The 16,213-nt window shown below is 44.2% G+C and overlaps 1 protein-coding gene across 2 annotated transcripts in view; it reads left to right on the top strand.

Annotated features, from left to right (window-relative positions):
- The window catches only part of mad1l1 (mitotic arrest deficient 1 like 1), a 95,454-nt gene that overhangs the window by 22,200 nt on the left and 57,041 nt on the right, over positions 1–16,213 (top strand). Inside the window, exons 10-11 of one of the 2 annotated variants that reach the window (XM_072657665.1) lie at positions 2,967–3,053; positions 13,502–13,646. In XM_072657665.1, the coding sequence (XP_072513766.1) occupies positions 2,967–3,053; positions 13,502–13,646 (232 nt within the window). Of the gene's footprint in view, positions 1–2,966; positions 3,054–3,391; positions 3,434–13,501; positions 13,647–16,213 lie in introns of those variants that run through there. The other variant, XM_072657666.1, reaches the window with a different exon arrangement.

The raw sequence follows: 16,213 nt of genomic DNA, 5'->3' as shown, positions 1-16,213 counted from the left end.
GACCCTATTTAGAAGACCTGTGGGGTCTCAAAATGAGATTTTTGCATGCGACTTAAATGTAGTTGAACTCAGAGAGAGAAGAATTGTCTTGTTAAGATGACTTATGTTTTCTCCTAGAAAAGATGGTGCGAAAGCCTGCTGCACATGGAGATTGGAGGTTTTCTGAACATGTAACCTTTTTCCCTGATCAGCAGGTTCCAGGTTTGATTGTAAACACTCGGACATACACTACCGGTCAAACGTTTTAGAACACCCTCCTCTTTTCAGTAGTCCACGGTCAGAGTTGCATGGCCGTCAGTTTGCCATCAAACCTGCAGCTCCAGGTCTTCTCCTCACATCTGAAACTGAGATCTGGTCCAGTGTTAAGATGAGCTACCAGGTGTTGTCATGTGAGCTGCCTGGTGTTGACTCTCAAACTTCTCAATCTTCTGACGATGATGTGAATGTGTGGAGTCTGTCAGACCTCTTCTTGCACCAGATCTCTTTAGTTGTCTCTAGTTTTAAAGAGCATTTTGGGGAAGGAAACTGTCCTCACAACTTTTCGTTTTAATCTGTCATTTCTCAAAAGACAGAGCAACACTTTTAGGAGCTTAATATGCCTTCCTTTATTAAGTGTTTTCTTCGAGACCTTGAAATACTGCGGCGCAGAGTGCCGTAACACAGTTCCTACTCTGATTTAATGTAGATAAAGGGGTTGTAAATGTTGATAGTTTACATTAGCTGTCAAAGCCTTATTTACTTCCATTGTAACAGACTAGCTGTAAATTGTTAACCAATTATTTCCCTAAAATGAATTCTCAAAAAGCTACTTTTAGTTCATTTTACTCAAAAGCCCCGGCGGTTTGTTGCCTAACTTTGTACTATTTGAGGTCACAGGACTTTGTAGTCTAAGGAATTATAAGGAATTAAGGGTCAATAACAACAATGGGAAATTGGGAGTGTTCTAAAACGTTTGACCAGTAGGGCACATGGCTCTTTTTAAAGCTTAGCAGAACCAGAATCTTCTAACAGTGGACAGTTCGCAGTCCCGCTCTCCAGTAGTCAATCAGTAGTGAGTCACCCTTAACGTTAACCCCAGTGTCTTTCTGATTGCACCTCCATTTCATCTCCCCTCTTTACTCAAAGCTGCTCCCTTTCCTCTATTTTATAACACAGCCTTTTTATCGTAGTGTCTTTGATCTCCTGCGAAATGACTTTGGCTTTGAGAAAAGTGCTATATATATATTTTTTATCATTGTTTTTCCATCCATTTCGTTGTGATGTACTTCAGAACGTCATTTCTTTGAACCTTCCTGATTTCCTTCTTCACAAAAACTAGTGGTTTCTCCAATTCTGCTGCTCGTACCTCAGTGGCGCAACAGTAGATGACAATATCGGGGAAAGGAAAAGGCAAAAACTAAGGGAAAGTAAAGGTTCTAATTCATCTAATGAATTATATATTCTTTTGCTTTTCTTTAAAATAGGCCTTACTCAGAGCTTTGAGCACACCAAACCAAACACGAATGTTGGGTTGGTGGGATACTGCTGTTTGTGTTTGTTCATCTCATTTATCCGTGCTGAGTTTGTGTTTCTTCATGTTTGATTTATCGGCCATGACTGCGAACACTGAAACAGCAGCTCTGCATCCAGACTGAGGGAATTATCGCTGTGTAAAGTAGCAGCAGCAGTAAAACTGACTCCCACCGGTCATGGTTAAACTTTGGCTTTTAATCCATGGTCCACGTACATCCAGAACCGTTCCTAGTTCCTAGATGACCTCACCAGCTAAATTGAACTATGATTTATTCAATTAATTGCCTATTAAATGAATCGTTGTGTACTTAAGCCGACTAAGTTGATGTTCTGAGTTATTTGATGTATAAATACGAACGTGCAACTCGTACTTTCCTGGCTTCCATAGCGAACAGCTCCTTGATTCTGCTGTGTATCTCATTTTTGCTAAGCAAAGGCATCAGGATATTCTGGATACTAGATTGCTTTGTTTTGAATGCTGTGCTATACAGCTGTGGTCACTGCGGCCTCCCTGGAAATCTGTCTTCCTGCACATTTCACCTCCAACCCAAATCTAACAGACCCCATTAAGTTAGTCATGCACTTCTGAAAGCAGCGATTAAATGGGTCAGGTGGGGTGGATTAGAGTTGGAGCCAGAAGCCATGAAGATGGATCACCAGGAGCAAGGTTGTAGACCGTTGCTGTACAGCAGGCGAGTAACATTTAGGGTAATTATTTTTGAGTGCTCGGACTGGTCATGACGACAACACATCGGGGTAATCGCCTGGATTCAGAGAGTACTTTCATTGCCTCCAAAGTGTAAATCCGTGCCACAACTTTCCTGTCCATTGTACAATTGGTTTTTAATGCAAGCTGCTTCTACTGTTGTGGAGTCCCACAGGGGTGTATTTATACTTATGAGAATGAAGAACTGGATGTTTTGGCCTACATACAGGGTTAAGGTGGACATGAAGAAGTCACTGCGCTATTAAGCAAGGCTGTAGATTTGCCATCTACACTTTATCTCATTGGTAATAAATACAGCAAGTATATACAAACTGTAGCTCGTCTGCAGATGTTATGGTACTGTAGTGATGGACACTAAAAGGGTCAAAAAAAACTTGAGGCCTGGCTCATAATTGACATTGCAGTGTTCCCAAAATGTGTTTACTGGGGTTGCTGGGGTCTTGGTCAAAGCTCTGTGAAGGCCATTGAGGTTCCTCCAACACAAACCTGTGATCCTGACATAGCGGCTAATGTGGCCATGGAAACCCATTTTGTGAAACTCTCAACCTGCATTTCTGGTACCGATCTACGTAGCAAGTGATGAGGCCAACTATGATGTGCTGAGCTTCAGAAAATAGTCTAATAAAGTAAAATGCTATGATCTCTTAGGTATAGGTTTTTTGGTATTCCTTACGACTCTACATGAAATGTAGTGACATGACTTTTATATATGTATTCCCCCCCCCAGGAAACCAGAGGACTTGTCCAGGGAGGTGATACAGATTCAACAGAGGGAGCTCAATCTAAAACAGCAGAACTACACCCTCACAAGCAAGTAAGAAAACAAAGCATGTGCCCTTTCAGGCTCACATCACTACAGGCTCAAATCACACATTCAGAGGATAAAGCCTCATATCTGGGAGCACAGAAAATCGAGTGAATGGTCGTAGGAGTGTTTTCCACTGTTTTGAGGCACATTCAGTAGACTAGTCCCTCCAGGTTTACTTGCTCTGCCTTATAATCGAACTAGAATGTCACTAAACTCGCAACTATGGTGGGCTTGTTTTTTCCCCCCCACCTCTTTTCAGAGCTTCGGTGAACTCCCACAGCACCCCCCACCCTGTGGCTCCCTTAAATGCACCGCCCAAGCCAATCTTGTCTTGTTGGATTTTATGGAGATGTTATCCATCATATCTTCATGCTGGGAACAAACTGGTTTGTAGAACCCTGAGCCGTTTGGCAATGTTTGATATTTATAGTTGCCAAAAAAGAAATTCCTTTGGAATGACCTGCAATAATTTCTAATAAAATGTGGTCTGATTGTTGTCCAAGTTGCAATTGGAGACAAACGCAACTAACGAAACTAATAACACATGGTCAGACTGTTCACATCATTTATTGAGCTCATTGAGGAAACAACCACAGTTAAATTATTACTATTATTATTATTATAAAGTTTGTCCAAGACAACTGGGATGTTCCGTAGTGCTCCTGGAAAGATGTTCTATGGACATATGAGCCAAAATAGGAACAACTTGGCACAAACGCAGAACACTATGTTTAGAGGAAAAAGAACACTGCAGATCAATGCAAAATCCGAACTGTGAAGCATGGTGGTGGGAGCATTATGGTTTCTGGCTGCTCTGCTACATTTGAAGCCTCCCTTTTTTTTATTTAAGGAAATTCAAAGATATAAGATAATCCTTTATTAGTCCCACAATGGAGAAATTCAGTGTCACAGCAGCAAAAGGATAGCAAGACACTCAATTGCAAAAAGAAGATAAATTACCAGTATATACACAATATAAATAATAAGTCAAAGCCTCTGAGAAAAACAATATTATTTACCGATAATTGCACATTGACCCTTAATAGCACAACATTCTACAGTCGAATGTAAGGTCAGCAGTCCTTGGCCTCCAACTGAGGAGACATTGGGTAATGCAACAGGACAATGACCCAAAGCACAGCAGTGAATCAACTAAGGAATGGTTGAAAAAGATGATGATGATGATGATGATAGATGCTGTACTTTGACCTCAGCGGTGGCATTTACGGACCAGACACAGCCTTTGCTGTGGTTAGCATGCAGCTATTCAATTTTTGCTGTGATCATGATTGCCCCAACTGCTGGACTATCTTTATCGAGGTCATATTTCTGATGGTCTACCTGACTTCAGAAGGTTTCAACTGCTGCATTCTTAAATAAAGTGTCCTTCTCATTGGAAAACTGTGCCGTGTCTGTACGGCCTCATTACCGACATCCCTGCTTTTCTCCATATGGTAGAGATTAGCCTGAGGGCTCAGACTACAACTGGTGTTCTTAATGCAGATGCTTGTTCTATAAATGTATGAGCTGTATTTACTTTGATTTGGCTTAATTACCAGTATAGTAAAGACTAGTAGGCTGGCATGTGAAATTCTCATGCTTTTCATAGACCTTTATCACACGTTCGTTAGTGCAGAAGTGTGATAATCGCGTTAAATGGATTCCGGTGGTGTTGTAAACAGTGGCAGAGGCTACTGCACTTTACTAAATACACTTGCTGGGCAGATTTACTCAAGTTTGTAAGAAACCAACCCCTCACGGCTGGGTCTTGGTTCAGCTGTGGTGTTCAGGGTGCTCGCTAATGTTGCTAATGCTGCTAATGTTTACATGGACGGCGTGGGATTGATTGTTTCTCCTCCAGAATGAGGCTCAGTAAGTGCTGGTCTTTAGTCTGTCCAGTCAGATGCTCCTTCTCGGCTTCTCTGATTCCTATTGGACCGCTGCCTGACCACCACTGCTTTCCACGCTCAATGCATTTGCAGATGAACAATGAGCTGCGACAGACCTGCAGGGTTCAGCCTCTCGTCCGGGCTGGAGGCACTTCCAGGCATGTTAACTGCCCTCCTGTTGGCTGTGCCGAAGCCCAGTGAAGATTTTTGAGGGAGGCTAAAAACCGGTATGCGCTCTGTAAAACGGTGCAGCCGGACTTTCCATAACTCTTCTAATCAGAGCTGGACATGACGACATGGTGACTGTGTTAAAGGTCTGTTGTGAACCTGAAAGACTAGCCAGAACCTTAAGCCTAAAGAGAGTGATTAGCATTATATAAGGTACTATGCAAAGGTCCAAGACCACCCCTCATTTAATTAGCAGTCAAACGACCACTTAGTATATTCATAACCTTCATCTTTAAGGATGTTTCTGAGATTAGATTTAAGACTCTTGCTAGGTGGTTGCTATGGGGTTGCTACGTGCTTGCTATGGTATTCCACTTTTATTGCTGTGATGTTACTTTGAATTTTTGTGCTTTCGAGGTGGATGCCATGGTATCCCAAGTGGTTGCTATGGTGATGGAGCCACCAGTCTCATCATCGCAGCTCAGTGGAGCATCAGTATGATTTGATTTAAGGTCAAAAATGCTTCACGTTGCTGGTTTTGACAGGTGTTTTAGAAACATACATCCGTTCTAACATATAGGGAGGTGCTAAAGGATATTTAACTTAGGATTGTACGCTTGATACAGTTAATAAAGCATCATGTAGACAAGCTCATGTTGTAAGATAGAAAGGACACTGTGCCCTTTTACATTAAATGTACTTGAGTTTAGACTAATTGAAAACGGCAGCACACCGTAGATCCTGTGAAGGGTGGTGGCCTAAGAAGTGCACACAAACCTCATTCAGTCATTCTTATAGAAGACCTTGTGTTTCTGCACAAAAATGAAACCATGAATCCAATCAAAAAGCCTGGATCACACGGTCGGATCGAACAGTGTGTATTTGGAACGGTAGCAGAGCTTCACCATAATAGTCTGCTTGTATATTGGGCATCACTCTACTTGGGTGGTCCATTATAAATGCCTGCTAGATGCTCACCTGACATTCTTCTAACCTTCAACCGAGTGTCTATTTAATGCAACTGAACTTTAAGTTGAATGTAAGTGACCTTGGTTAAGTGACCTTAACCTTACCTTTGAATCAACCCTCCCTGGGATGCTATAGAAACAACCTTGCAACACCTTAGCAACCACTAAGCGACTCCATCACGACCACCTCACCACAGGAACCGCCTGCAATACCACAGTAACCGTCGAACAACCATCTAGCAACCTCATGGCAGCCACCAGGGTATCATCACAACACCCTAGGGATATCATCGAAACTACCCAGCAACACAGGAACAGCCTGGAATATCACAGTAACCGCCGAACAATACCATCCAGCGACTTGGTAACCACTTGAGACCTCATGGCAACCCCCCTGGGATATCATAGCAACTGCATAGGAACTCCATTGCAGCATCCTACATAGGATGTCATAGAAACTTCCTAGCAGTCTTTTAGGAATATCCTAGGGTACTGTAGCAACACCTTATCAGCTCCATAGCAACCACCTAGCAATGCCATAGTAGCCACCATAGCAAACCCCTAAGCAACCACCCAGTATACCAGAACAACCCCCCAGCAAAAAACCTATGCACCCCAGTGACCATGTAGTAACTGTCTAGCACTGACACTGTGCAGCCATCCAGCTTTTAAATCATAGGTGAAGGTGCATGTATGTGTCCTCTGCATTTTACCCATCTGTGCCAGTGAACACACACACACTAGTGAACTAGGGGCAGTGAGCACACACACACACACACACACACACACACACACACACACACACACACACACACACACACACACAGAGCAGTGGGCAGCTAACTCCAGTGCCCGGGGAGCAAAGAGGGTGAAAAAGCCTTGCACAAGGGCCCAACAACCCTGTCATCAATAGCCCGGAGCTCTAACCGCCAAGCCACCACTACCCCAAAATTTTTTAAGTGTCGCACAAACTCTGACTGTTCTGCTCAGGTTGGTGTGGGACCCTCACCAACAAGACGCGCCCTGCACTTCAATGAATTACACCCACGTTACTGATCAGTGATGCCGGCATTGGCTCAACCTCAGAGTCCGTCAACATGTCTTTGTGAGAACTGTGACCCTGTTGGAGTCGTCTGTTTGAGAAACCGCAGCGCTGTTCATCTTCTCAGCTTTGCTGGTTAACCTCAGTTGATCCCTCAGACTCTCTCTCTCTCTCTCTCCCCTTCGCTCTCCCAATTCAAACCTTAATTGGTGGATGGAAGCCGGGGTGCGTTAGTGGTGCGTATCTTGTTGCTCGAGTGGTTGAAGTCAAACGGAGCTCTGATGTCAGATCTCTTTTAATGAGCTCCGAACTCTCCCTGCGCTGAGATTTCGCTAATTACGGATCACCATGTCGTCTCTGAGAGCGTGCCAGAGCTACAATTACCTTCTCGGACCCTCAAAAGAAGTTTGGTGCGTCTGCGTCCCCCCTTTCCACCCTTTCCACCCTTTCCGGTTCTCTTTTGCGAGGCCGCGCTTTCTCTTGAAATCGGTCCCCAGGCCGTTGTTGTCATGGTGACTGCTGCTTTCTGCTGAATCATTTTCACTGATCTTTTCTCTGTGCTTTTCTGCGAACTCCGTATGCCTCACATAACTCGGGTTGTGTTGTGGTTTGATGAAACGGGGTTATTTGAGTCGTAACAGTAGCGGAACCCACCCGTCTGTCTTTTTATCGGCATCGTCTTGGTCGGGGTTGCGGTGGGTCCGGAGCCTTTCCGGAATCATGGGCTGCAAGGCAGGAATACCCCCGGTCCATCCCAGGGTACACTGTACAGTATAAGATCCTTGAGGAAGCTCATGGAGGAACCTTCTAGGAAAGAGGAACCTTCTAGGAAACTGAAGAGCCTCCATGTTCAATGTTCTTTAAGGATCTTGCACTTCTAACAGTGTAGTAGAACCCAGTTGGTGATACACAGAGCAATTTTTCAGGTTCTAGGTTCTACATAGAAACCCTTACAACTCCGAAAAAAACCTGTAACCAAGCAAAGCACTCCTTCAGCCTTAAGATTCCTTGGAAAATCTTTGATCACCTTGGAAATGTTTTTTCTGTAGCTTGCGGCGTCTACACCCTGTGAAAGTACGAATACACATAGCCTGTTGGTACCGGGTATGGTTGACCTAGCCAAACCTGCTAATTAGGCATACATAGACTACATAGACTGTCCACTAAACTACGTTTCTAGTTCAGCTTTACATTATTACCCTTTATTGTACATTACACAGATTATAATGGCTGAACTTCAGGTTTATTTAGGTTCGAATCCCGGGTCATGCTGCTTGTCATCAGCAGCCAGAATCAGAGAGGGCACAACTGGCCTTGCTCTCTTAGGGGTGGATTGATGGCACTTCCGCCTCCCCACTTCCCCCTCTTCATTAGTGTGATGTTGGTCGGCACAGGCTTCTGTTAGCTGTTGTATTGGAGCTTCGAGAGCCACGCTTTCCTCCTTGTGTGGGGGCTGCCTAGCGATGCTGCATCAGTGGCAGTTCGAAAAAGGTGGCAGTGGCTGGTTTTACTTGTGCTAGTCTTCAACCTCCTAGTGTTTGAGGCATTGCTAGTGGTTACTTGGCTTTTTATGTTGGATAGAAAATGGGGCAAAATTAGAAATAAATTATTTTCAAACCGTGAGAAGAGTGTTTAGGGGTGTTTTTAGGTACATAGCTAACCCCTTAACCCACTAAGGGTCCATATATAGGCCTACATATCAGTTCAGCAGTCTCATATAACCATATAACATGTATTGGTACAACATATATTGTCATATTTAGTAGCTAGAGTGACTTTTTTTAACCCCTTGAGCCAGTTATCCAGTTATTAATCTTAAGACATGTATTATTAAGTCTCCACCACTAACCTAGAAGGTAAACAAACACACTAGCATTCCTGTGCTTTAGTGAAAAATGCCAACTCTGCATCTTTGACTGCACAATACAGCGCAAGCTCCTGTACGCGTAGTTCAGGGAATCATTACTAAAGCGAAATAAAAGAAGAAAAAGATGAGCCGCACCCCGGCCGAGACACCTCCTCGCTGGATGTTGGATTGTCCTCGTCTGTGGAAAGTGGCTTTTGCTGCGCGCTCCGCTAGAAATATATTGCAGCAGCCCTGTGGACATGAGGGATTTATTTATTGTCGCTATAAGAGCTCTTTCTCAGTTCACCCGTTATGACCCGTGGTGCGCCTCTCTGCAAAAGTTCAGTTAATTTCGACTCCAGAAACACATGTGCTTTGCACAAAGAAGTGCTTGGGGAGGGGAAAACTGAAGCATTGCATTGCGCTGAGAATGAGAGGAGTTAACACAGGGCTTCAGATTCACTTCTTAATGAAGGTGTGAGTTTTCAGTCCTGGAATCAGTTCAAATGGGTTCTGTGTGGGGGGTGGATTAGGGGGTAGTGGCAACCTGAGGGTGCATTAACTGGGTCAAGATGACCAAATTTGGACATGTGCTGACACATGACTGAATGTCTAGTGAGATACGTCAGTACATGGAAGTGACATACCGTGAACCTCAAACCTAGGCAGTCTTGACTAATTATATATTCATGCCCTCAAAATTGACATATACCCAGCCCACAAGTCCTTAGGGCTGGGTTATCCCTACTGCCTATGCACGCTGCAGCCCAAGATCAGCCACTTTTATCTATGTCCATACCTCTTGTGCCACTGTCCCTGGCGACTGCGTATTTGGACCGTGGCTTTTTTTGACAACCCCAAAAAAAGAATTTCTTTGTTTGATTATTAATTCTTTATTTTTTCTTTATTTATCCATTTTCTTTTCATTTATCGTGCTTAGATGACCACTTCCTGCAAGACCTGCTACCTTCATACTGTGTGTTTTTAAAAAAAAAAAAAAAAAAAAAAAAACACAACACATCATACGACCACAGTCAAACCTAATGGGTAATTTTTGGAAGACAGTTGTTAGGTATTAAAGAGCAGAACCAGGTTCAACCAGGTTTAACATACACAGATATAGTTGATCTGGATTAGGAATTATAGGAATTATTTTATTTTAATTTTTTAATTTTTATTTTTTTTTTAATTGTAAAAAAGGAAAAAGTTTACTTTAATTTTTTTTTACTTCAACTTTATATATTTAATATACTTTAATATTAACTTTAATATTATTATACTTTATTTATTTTGTATATATTTTTTATTTTTATTATTAATTTCTTTTTTGTTATCTTTATCTATTGGTGAATGGAGGGACAGCAAAGTAAGAATTTCATTGTACAGCGTAACTGTTTGTTTCGGCTGTGCATATGACAATAAAACTCTTGAATCTTGAATCAACTTACTGAGGGGTAGGGCAGGGGTCACCCCAGGACCCCATGACCCCATGTAAATTTAATGCTGTCTAGGTCTTAAAACATGCACATCCTCATCATTCCCCATTTTTCTAATAATGAAGACCTGCTGTTTTGTTCGGTAGGGTTTGGCGGCTGAGCCACAGACTGTTAATTTTATTTTTTTGCTGCCAACATCAGAGAGTCTGGCTTTGTCTCAGAATGTGTGTTTTAGGTTGGAGACAGGGGTGAAACACTGGGCTCGACCAGCTTGATCGGAATATTTAAGAGAATTAAATGAAGGATCATGTATAGAGAAGTCTTGCCTCATTTTGAGGCCATGGCAGCAATGTGAGCTTGAGGTGAATATACACACACACATACACAAACCGCTAAATACATGTGTATATAGACACCACTCACTTCAGGATTATCTGGGAAGATCATTGTTTACCCTGAAATTGGGGCAGTTTTGCGATTGTCGGCCCAAAATCGGCCCGATTATCCTGTAGTGTGGGCCAGCCGGGTTAAGGCTGGGGTTGGGGTTAGATTGGTGCAGTCATTTAGGTTCAACTTAGGGTTCAGTCTACGAGGTGCCTGACTGTTAAAGATCTAAGATCCTTGTGGAACTTGAAACTAGTGCTTTTGAGGAACCTTCAAGTGAGGTGGTAGAAGAAAGGGATTCCTTGAAGGTTCTTCAAAGCACCTCAAGAGGTTCCTCCATGGTTTCAAACTGAAGAGCCTCCAAAAGTTCCTTGAGGATCTTCTGCTTTTTCTTCGCAGTGTAGAAGTGATACTGACGCTTCGAGCTATGATGTAATGTGAGTCGGTTGGTCCTAATTGATAACGGTAATCTTGCGTCTTCATATCCGAAACTCAATTAAGCGATATTGTACCGCCCCTAGTTACGCAGTTACGATTGTTTGGCCTGAGCGAGCGCTGCCTCTTCTCCCCTCTCTTCCTTTCTCTCTCCCCTGAGCGTGGGCAGTCGCTCAAGACAGATATGGATGGAGTCGATAATTAGGTTGTCAGAACTGCATTGCTCCATCTTTTATTGTTCAGGCCTGCGTTATACGTACGTCTGCGCTTGTGCTTCGTGTCAGTGATTTAATAACGCTACGGTCCGCTTGCTGTAGTCCGCCCAATTAATCCGCATGCAGGCCCGGCCGGCTCCCTGAATCAATTCCCCATCTGAATGAATTTACTAACAAATGGAGGCAATTTGCATGATCGGCTCGCACGCGCATCGCGTCGGCGTCAGATTGATGGCCGACCAGCAAGGTTCCAGGATTAGATTATGTATTATTGTCTGATTGACCCCCCGTAGCCCGCTGTGATGATTTTCATCACCGCTCAATTTAGCTGGAATGGCCAGCATCTGGAGGAGACGAGGTGTTAATCAATCTAGTTATCACAACGCTCCCGCGGAACTCATTTTCGAGGTCGGCAGCCGCACCAGGAGGACGCATAGCGGTATGTGTTCCAGTGCAGCGTATACATATACCCATACACACACACACACACCCTACACATACAGAGCTACGCACTAGTTTGATGGGATTGAACCCTTGCTGTGAGTAATTTCACTCACTGTGCAAGGTCAAGTGGAAGAGTCTTCTCCCAGTCAGAATCTATCTGAATCAAACCCTCCCCTCTCTCAGGCTCTTGCTAGCTTGCTCGCTCGCTCGCTCACACGGGTCTCTACATGTGATGCCGCACGCTACAAACTCCACAACTCCTGTTGATTCATCCCCTGCTGCATCAGAAGTGTGTGTGTGGGGGGGGGGGGGGGACCTGTTCTTGTTTCCTGTAGTTGTAGCATATTCAGACAGGCCATAAATGCTCGGTTTGGGCACTGAAGCCCCGAAGCTTAAGCTAACCCTTTCAAATCACATCTTTTTTGTACCCTTTGACCATGGGCTAAAGGTTAGAGAAGCAGGCTTGGGATCTGAAGGTTCAGTCCCTGAGACTGGAAGGCCGCTGGTTCAATCCCCAGGATTGGCATCCATGGCAGTGGTGTCCCTGAGAGAGACACCTAAATCCCCCTCCCCATTGCTCCCCAGGTGCTGAAATGGCTGCCCACCGCTCCTGGTGTGTGTTCTCACTGCCTTGATCACTTTTTATTTATTTATTCCCTTTCCCACCCACCCCCCAAAGCCGCACCCATTACATTGACCCTTCTAAGAAGTAATCCGTATGTTAAAACCCCACACTAATGGGTGTCCTACACACATTGTTTGGCGCAAGTATGTGACTTTGCTTGCTGTAAAAATTCTCAAATGAGGTTTTACAAGCCTATTTACCACCCCGTTATCTGCCCTCAGATTGAAACCCGCTGATTTTCCTTTTACTGTGCACCGCTGCTCCTTGGTTTACGGCACCAAGGTGGCTCACATCCACATAGACTAGCATAGCTTTGTTTGCAGCAGGCAGGCTAGCCCTAGCTTTTAGTCTAGGACAGATGCCAGGACAGATATCGTTGTCCTCTCGTTCTGTCCTCTCTGTGCTATGCCCTATTAGCTTTCATCCCTGTGAAAGCCCTACTCGCTTTCCTGGGTTTGGCTTTCGCGAGTCTTACTGAAGGGGGGGGGGGGGGGGGGGGGTGTGTGGTTAGCTGGAGTTTGATTCAGACTGAAGGAGTCCAGTTTGGCATGTTTTAGTGGGACGATGGAGAGAAGAGATGGTAAAAGCTAGCGTCTTTTAGCCTAGCATGGATCCTTCTGACTTTCAGTTTGAGCTCTGCTTCGCGTCTGCGGCCACTGATGCAGGAAAAGCCGCAGTCGTGAGGTCTGGTTCGCATAGCAGCCTGTATTCCCATTACTAGCAGGGTCCCGATTGGGATGTAACAGTTTTGGGGTTTTGGAATTGGCTGGTTTTCCCAGCTCTGCTTTAGTTCTGCTGGATTTTTTATTTGTATTTATTTATTTATTAATTTATTTATTTTGGGAAAGAGGAGCAAGTTTGTCATTCCGAGATAAATACAGTTTGACACATTACACAGCACTTAAATGCCCTAAAGTGTGTGTAGTACTTGCTCAAACTCACTTCATCTCTCTCTCTCTCTCTCTCTCTCTCTCTCTCTCTCTCTCTCTCTCTCTCTGTCAGCATTCGCTCTGTAGAGAAGGGGCGCACTCAGCTGCAGTCCGAGGCGGCTGAACTTCGCTCTAAAGCTCTGGAGGAACAGAAGAAGCGAGAGAACCAGGATGCGCTCGTCCGCCGCCTACAGAAGAGAGTTCTCCTGCTTACAAAGGTGCGTTGTTAGGCACGTGTACATACACATACACACACAGGCACAGACACATTCTCTGTCTGTTCATATGTTAGATTTGCTGGATGAAGGAAGCAGCATGTAATGAATGCAAGGATGTAAAGCACAAACGACCTCATAAACATAAACAAAGCCATTAAACCGACTCTACGCACTTCTTTAAAAGCCTCCCTCCAAAATGACTTCCTGAAATGACAGCCCCGGTTTTGTGCCCTGCTTCATTATCTGCCTGTGTCTGGGGTCGGTGGACGTAAACATGGCCAATGCGTGAGCCCTGATTTGTGGAAAAAGTTTCTCTTACTGTTTCTCTGCTACAAATTGACACTGCCCCTGATGGATGTTCTTCACACTGCAACATTATCACCAGCCCCCAGCCCAACACCCCCTATCCCCCTTTCATAAATTCATTTTCTGTGAGGATACCCACAGCAGAGCAGTGTGTGATAGCAAGACCAAGAAATATCTTACTCTGTGAAATGAAGCATGAATTTTCTGTCATTCAATATCTAGGCAAGTTGCTCCATCTCGCTGCAACTTGAGTGGGGGGGGGGGGGGGGGTACTTGGGGGCAGCACTGTAATCTGCTTTTATTTGCAGCTCCTTTTATAAAAACGCTGCTTCTCAAATGTTTAAAGTGGAACTTTAGGTTAACTTTCGGTTAAATGTCCTTAAGCAAGTTCTCACCTTGGCCAGATGCTTTTGTTTCAGCAAGCTTCTGGCAGAATTCTGGTTGGATATTTAACCACTCTTCCCTGGCAGAGTTGGTGGTGTTCATTTCCAGGCACAGACCCGGAGACCTTAATTAACTTGTTAGGGCTGTGGTTTCTTCAGGCATCATTGGGGAGGAAAAGACCAGGTGATGCAAATGTCAACCATTATGAGTACTCTGACTCCTCAAACCTTGTCTCAACAATCAGCAGCCATGGGCTCCTCTAAGCAGTGTTTGCAGATAGCCGTTTCCTCAGCTGGTAATGTAATTAGAAAAGGGCATTACAGGACAGGAACGTTGGAGGTCAAGATGAGGTCTGGAAGACCAAGAAAGAGCTTTCAGAAAGACAAGCTCTAAAGACAAGTACAGGTCTTGTCACACCAAGTGTGTGTGTGTGTGTGTAATATATATATATACACTGCTCAAAAAAATATAGGGAACACTCAAATAACACATCCTAGATCTGAATGAATAAAATATTCTCATTGAATACTTTGTTCTGTACAAAGTTGAATGTGCTGACCACAAAATCACACAAAAATCAATGGAAATCAAATTTATTAACCAATGGAGGCCTGGATTTGGAGTCACACACAAAATTAAAGTGGAAAAACACACTACAGGCTGATCCAACTTTGATGTAATGCCCTTAAAACAAGTCAAAATGAGGCTCAGTATTGTGTGTGGCCTCCACGTGCCTGTATGACCTCCCTACAACGCCTGTGCATGTTCCTTATGAGGATCTCCTCCAAGACCTGGACTAAAGCATCCGCCAACGCCTGGACAGACAGACATTGTGGTGCAACGTGACGTTGGTGGATGGAGTGAGACATGACGTCCCAGATGTGCTCAATCGGATTCAGGTCTGGGGAACGCGTGGGCCAGTCCGTAGCTTCAATGCCTTCATCTTGCAGGAACTGCTGACACACTCCAGCCACATGTCTAGAATTGTCCTGCATTAGGAGGAACCCAGGGCCAACCGCACCAGCATATGGTCTCACAAGGGGTCTGAGGATCTCATCTCGGTACCTAATGGCAGTCAGGCTACCTCTGGCGAGCACATGGAGGGCTGTGCGGCCCTCCAAAAAAATGCCACCCCACACCATTACCACACCATATATATGGGCTGTCGAAGTTAATACGATAACACATTAACGCAATCTCAATTTAACGCAATATAAAGAAATGAGTGGCAGTAACGCAAATTCTATTTGGCCCTGCGAGTCATCCGTACTTCATGTTGACACTTGGCCGTGCGCGGCGCCTCTCATTAAAAGTAGAGTGATGGAGAAAGGTCTGTTAAACGGGAAGTTTCATTTCAATCGTTTGTCAGGCGGCTCACTGGACAAAACAAAGGCTGCGGTTACTGTCAGGCTGAGTTTAGCTCATACCGGACAAGCTCTCACAAGCTACATGAAACGGAGAGGGCAAAACTAGCTCAGGATTTGGAACACAGCCACTATTATTGCTCTTACAGGTGATTATTGGAGTTACAGCTCATTATATAGATGAACAGTGGCGACTTCATTCACATGCTTCAGCGGTCATACGCGGTCATTCTGCTGCGACCCGTACCGAACGTTTTATGGCTGTGGCAAAGGAGTCATAATAATAACATACGATTTTTTGAAATGCAAGTAATCACAGTTAACTATATGAAATTCTGAGATAGCTCGCAAATTTCCACTCATTGTTTTTCTCTGATCCCTGTCTGCTTTTACTGTTTAGTTTCTGTCCTTCACATGAGTGCTCATTAGCAAGGGAAGCTGTACTTTGCGGATTCTTTGTGGACTTCAGCAGGCTAGGATGCAGAAAAGTATGTTTGGGAGGGGAAAGAAGTG

Source organism: Salminus brasiliensis, chromosome 15 (assembly GCF_030463535.1).
Source record: "Salminus brasiliensis chromosome 15, fSalBra1.hap2, whole genome shotgun sequence".
Classification (NCBI taxonomy): domain Eukaryota; kingdom Metazoa; phylum Chordata; class Actinopteri; order Characiformes; family Bryconidae; genus Salminus; species Salminus brasiliensis.
Note: the sequence above shows the minus strand (reverse complement) of the source record. Positions and strands in the feature narration are given on the sequence as shown.